Source organism: Callionymus lyra, chromosome 15 (genome assembly GCF_982586985.1).
Source record: "Callionymus lyra chromosome 15, fCalLyr1.hap1.1, whole genome shotgun sequence".
In the NCBI taxonomy this organism is placed as follows: domain Eukaryota; kingdom Metazoa; phylum Chordata; class Actinopteri; order Syngnathiformes; family Callionymidae; genus Callionymus; species Callionymus lyra.
The window spans coordinates 977538-983636 of record NC_141832.1 but is presented as its reverse complement, the minus strand read 5'-3'; the positions used below and the strand labels follow the sequence as shown (position 1 = coordinate 983636).

The following is a 6099-nucleotide window of genomic DNA, read 5'->3' as shown; positions in this document are numbered from 1 at the left end:
ATGATGTCACGTCAGAAGAACCTTCTGATGATGATGTCACTCGATGATGTCACGTCAGAAGAACCTTCTGATGATGATGTCACTCGATGATGTCACGTCAGAAGAACCTTCTGACGATGATGTCACTCGATGATGTCACGTCAGAAGAACCTTCTGATGATGATGTCACTCGATGATGTCACGTCAGAAGAACCTTCTAACGATGATGTCACGTCAGAAGAACCTTCTGATGATGATGTCACTCGATGATGTCACGTCAGAAGAACCTTCTAACGATGATGTCACGTCAGAAGAACCTTCTGATGATGATGTCACTCGATGATGTCACGTCAGAAGAACCTTCTAACGATGATGTCACGTCAGAAGAACCTTCTGATGATGATGTCACTCGATGATGTCACGTCAGAAGAACCTTCTAACGATGATGTCACGTCAGAAGAACCTTCTGATGATGATGTCACTCGATGATGTCACGTCAGAAGAACCTTCTGACGATGATGTCACTCGATGATGTCACGTCAGAAGAACCTTCTGATGATGATGTCACTCGATGATGTCACGTCAGAAGAACCTTCTGATGATGATGTCACTCGATGATGTCACGTCAGAAGAACCTTCTGACGATGATGTCACTCGATGATGTCACGTCAGAAGAACCTTCTGATGATGATGTCACTCGATGATGTCACGTCAGAAGAACCTTCTAACGATGATGTCACGTCAGAAGAACCTTCTGATGATGATGTCACTCGATGATGTCACGTCAGAAGAACCTTCTAACGATGATGTCACGTCAGAAGAACCTTCTGATGATGATGTCACTCGATGATGTCACGTCAGAAGAACCTTCTAACGATGATGTCACGTCAGAAGAACCTTCTGATGATGATGTCACTCGATGATGTCACGTCAGAAGAACCTTCTAACGATGATGTCACGTCAGAAGAACCTTCTGATGATGATGTCACTCGATGATGTCACGTCAGAAGAACCTTCTGACGATGATGTCACTCGATGATGTCACGTCAGAAGAACCTTCTGATGATGATGTCACTCGATGATGTCACGTCAGAAGAACCTTCTGATGATGATGTCACTCGATGATGTCACGTCAGAAGAACCTTCTGATGATGATGTCACTCGATGATGTCACGTCAGAAGAACCTTCTGATGATGATGTCACTCGATGATGTCACGTCAGAAGAACCTTCTAACGATGATGTCACGTCAGAAGAACCTTCTGATGATGATGTCACTCGATGATGTCACGTCAGAAGAACCTTCTAACGATGATGTCACGTCAGAAGAACCTTCTGATGATGATGTCACTCGATGATGTCACGTCAGAAGAACCTTCTAACGATGATGTCACGTCAGAAGAACCTTCTGATGATGATGTCACTCGATGATGTCACGTCAGAAGAACCTTCTAACGATGATGTCACGTCAGAAGAACCTTCTGATGATGATGTCACTCGATGATGTCACGTCAGAAGAACCTTCTGACGATGATGTCACTCGATGATGTCACGTCAGAAGAACCTTCTGATGATGATGTCACTCGATGATGTCACGTCAGAAGAACCTTCTGATGATGATGTCACTCGATGATGTCACGTCAGAAGAACCTTCTGATGATGATGTCACTCGATGATGTCACGTCAGAAGAACCTTCTGATGATGATGTCACTCGATGATGTCACGTCAGAAGAACCTTCTGATGATGATGTCACTTGATGTCACGTCAGAAGAACCTTCTGATGATGTCACTCGATGATGTCACGTCAGAAGAAGCTTCTGTTTGTCATGAGCAACAAGGAGCTAACATGCTAACAGGATTAGCAACAACAGAAAGTTCTGCACATGATTGTTTTCTGTAGTTTTTTTTATGTTTCTAATAAATGAGCGACTGTTGCTGGTGAAGATTGTGTCGTCGGTTTAATTCCTCGGACGAGTGTCAAAGTCATTGATGAATCCAAAGATGCTTCGAACCTCATTTATTTCAGTGCAACAACAAACGCACAACGAGCTCAAACTCAACATCAAACAGCGAATCTTGACAAAAACAGTCGATCACGATGATCGGGTTCGTTACGAGGGTTGATCGCAGACACTGAAGAGAAACAAACGACACAACAGTCGCACGATCAGCTGCTCGACGCCATCAAACCTTTATTGACAACGACACACACGACACAATAGAACAAACATGAAACTACAGTTGATCTGTCAGCGATTAGTCGAGTCTGACGATCGACACGAGCGACAGACGTTAGCATGTCACGCTAGCTGCTACAAGCTAATGGAGATGCTAGCTGCTGCTACGCTAGCTCTGGGTTCTGACCCCGGAGCCGTGGCCCTTCAGGGTGAGGCGGGCTCGCCCTGGTCCTCGCTCAGGGTCTTGAAGTGCACGGCCAGAGGCTCCTCCTCCGGGTGGGCGGGGCGTCGGTACTGGTCCCGGGTCACGATGAAGCCCAGCAGGAGCGCGAAGCTCAGCAGCAGCAGACCCAGCAGGTTGGCGAGGACGCCCTCGGGCGAGAGCAGCGAGTACGACTCCCCGAGGCTGAAGAGCAGCTTCTCCGTGATGCCCAGCAGGCTCGTGCCCACGGACAGCACCAGCAGAACCAGGCCCGAGAACACGTGCAGCGGGACGTACCAGGCCCGTAACCATGGCGACGCGCCCGGGGCCAGGAAGAACAGCAGACCCAGAACCCACTGCAACCACCAGAGGGAGACAGTGAGGCCTAGTGAGTGAGTGAGAGTGTATCTATAAATACACTGTGTGTGTGTGTGTGAGTGTGTCTCTATATAAATAAACTATATATGTGTGTATATATATAAATACACTATATATGTGTGTGTGTATATATATAAATACACTATGTGTGAGTGTGTGTGTGTATATATATAAATACACTATATATGTGTGTGTGTATATATATAAATACACTATGTGTGAGAGTGTGTGTATATATATATAAATACACTATATATGTGTGTGTGTGTATATATATAAATACACTATGTGTGAGAGTGTGTGTGTATATATATATAAATACACTATATATGTGTGTGTGTATATATATATAAATACACTATGTGTGAGTGTGTGTGTGTATATATATAAATACACTATGTGTGAGTGTGTGTGTGTATATATATAAATACACTATGTGTGAGTGTGTGTGTGTATATATATAAATACACTATGTGTGAGAGTGTGTGTGTATATATATATAAATACACTATATATGTGTGTGTATATATAAATACACTATATATGTGTGTGTGTATATATATATAAATACACTATGTGTGAGTGTGTGTGTGTATATATATAAATACACTATGTGTGAGTGTATATATATAAATACACTATGTGTGAGAGTGTGTGTGTATATATATATAAATACACTATATATGTGTGTGTGTATATATATAAATACACTATGTGTGAGTGTGTGTGTGTGTATATATATAAATACACTATGTGTGTGTGTGTGTGTGTATATATATAAATACACTATGTGTGAGTGTGTGTGTGTATATATATAAATACACTATGTGTGTGTGTGTGTGTGTATATATATAAATACACTATGTGTGAGAGTGTGTGTGTATATATATAAATACACTATGTGTGAGTGTGTGTGTGTCTCTATATAAATAAACTATATATGTGTGTGTATATATAAATACACTATATATGTGTGTGTGTATATATATAAATACACTATGTGTGAGTGTGTGTGTGTATATATATAAATACACTATGTGTGAGAGTGTGTGTGTGTATATATATAAATACACTATGTGTGAGAGTGTGTGTGTATATATATAAATATACTATGTGTGAGAGTGTGTGTGTATATATATAAATACACTATGTGTGAGTGTGTGTGTGTATATATATAAATACACTATGTGTGAGAGTGTGTGTGTATATATATATAAATACACTATGTGTGAGTGTGTGTGTGTATATATATAAATACACTATGTGTGAGTGTGTGTGTGTATATATATAAATACACTATGTGTGAGTGTGTGTGTGTATATATATAAATACACTATGTGTGAGAGTGTGTGTGTATATATATAAATACACTATGTGTGAGTGTGTGTGTGTATATATATAAATACACTATGTGTGAGTGTGTGTGTGTATATATATAAATACACTATGTGTGAGTGTGTGTGTATATATATAAATACACTATGTGTGAGTGTGTGTGTATATATATAAATACACTATGTGTGAGTGTGTGTGTATATATATAAATACACTATGTGTGAGTGTGTGTGTGTATATATATAAATACACTATGTGTGAGTGTGTGTGTGTATATATATAAATACACTATGTGTGAGTGTGTGTGTGTATATATATAAATACACTATGTGTGAGTGTGTGTGTGTGTATATATATAAATACACTATGTGTGAGTGTGTGTGTGTATATATATAAATACACTATGTGTGAGTGTGTGTGTATATATATAAATACACTATGTGTGAGTGTGTGTGTGTATATATAAATACACTATATGTGTGTGTGTGTGTGTATATATATAAATACACTATGTGTGAGTGTGTGTGTGTGTATATATATAAATACACTATGTGTGAGAGTGTGTGTGTGTATATATAAATACACTATGTGTGAGTGTGTGTGTGTATATATATAAATACACTATGTGTGAGTGTGTGTGTGTATATATATAAATACACTATGTGTGAGAGTGTGTGTGTATATATATAAATACACTATGTGTGAGTGTGTGTGTGTGTATATATATATAAATACACTATGTGTGAGTGTGTGTGTGTATATATATAAATACACTATGTGTGAGTGTGTGTGTATATATATAAATACACTATGTGTGAGTGTGTGTGTGTATATATATAAATACACTATGCGTGAGAGTGTGTGTGTATATATATAAATACACTATGTGTGAGTGTGTGTGTGTATATATATAAATACACTATGTGTGAGTGTGTGTGTGTATATATATAAATACACTATGTGTGAGTGTGTGTGTGTGTATATATATATAAATACACTATGTGTGAGTGTGTGTGTGTATATATATAAATACACTATGTGTGAGAGTGTGTGTGTATATATATAAATACACTATGTGTGAGTGTGTGTGTGTATATATATAAATACACTATGTGTGAGAGTGTGTGTGTATATATATAAATACACTATGTGTGAGTGTGTGTGTGTATATATATAAATACACTATGTGTGAGAGTGTGTGTGTATATATATAAATACACTATGTGTGAGAGTGTGTGTGTATATATATAAATACACTATGTGTGAGTGTGTGTGTGTATATATATAAATACACTATGTGTGAGTGTGTGTGTGTATATATATAAATACACTATGTGTGAGAGTGTGTGTGTATATATATAAATACACTATGTGTGAGTGTGTGTGTGTGTGCGTGTGTATATAAATACACTATGTGTGAGTGTGTGTGTGTATATATATAAATACACTATGTGTGAGAGTGTGTGTGTATATATATAAATACACTATGTGTGAGAGTGTGTGTGTATATATATAAATACACTATGTGTGAGTGTGTGAGTGTATATATATAAATACACTATGTGTTAGTGTGTGTGTGTATATATATAAATACACTATGTGTGAGTGTGTGTGTATATATATAAATACACTATGTGTGAGTGTGTGTGTGTATATATATAAATACACTATGTGTGAGAGTGTGTGTGTATATATATAAATATACTATGTGTGAGTGTGTGTGTGTATATATATAAATACACTATGTGTGAGAGTGTGTGTGTATATATATAAATACACTATGTGTGAGTGTGTGTGTGTATATATATAAATACACTATGTGTGAGAGTGTGTGTGTATATATATAAATATACTATGTGTGAGAGTGTCTGTGTGTATATATATAAATACACTATGTGTGAGTGTGTGTGTGTATATATATAAATATACTATGTGTGAGTGTGTGTGTATATATATAAATACACTATGTGTGAGAGTGTGTGTGTATATATATAAATATACTATGTGTGAGAGTGTCTGTGTGTATA

General features: G+C 37.4%; 1 protein-coding gene across 4 annotated transcripts in view; it reads right to left on the bottom strand.

Annotated features, from left to right (window-relative positions):
- Nucleotides 1-1993: 1993 nt before the first annotated feature.
- The window catches only part of cyb561 (cytochrome b561), a 20410-nt gene continuing 16304 nt past the window's right edge, over nucleotides 1994-6099 (bottom strand). For all 4 annotated transcript variants that reach the window (XM_087809493.1, XM_087809494.1, XM_087809492.1 and 1 more), the window contains one exon: nucleotides 1994-2715. In XM_087809493.1, the coding sequence (XP_087665619.1) occupies nucleotides 2362-2715 (354 nt within the window). In that variant the 3' untranslated portion in view covers nucleotides 1994-2361. The remainder of the gene's footprint in view (nucleotides 2716-6099) is intronic.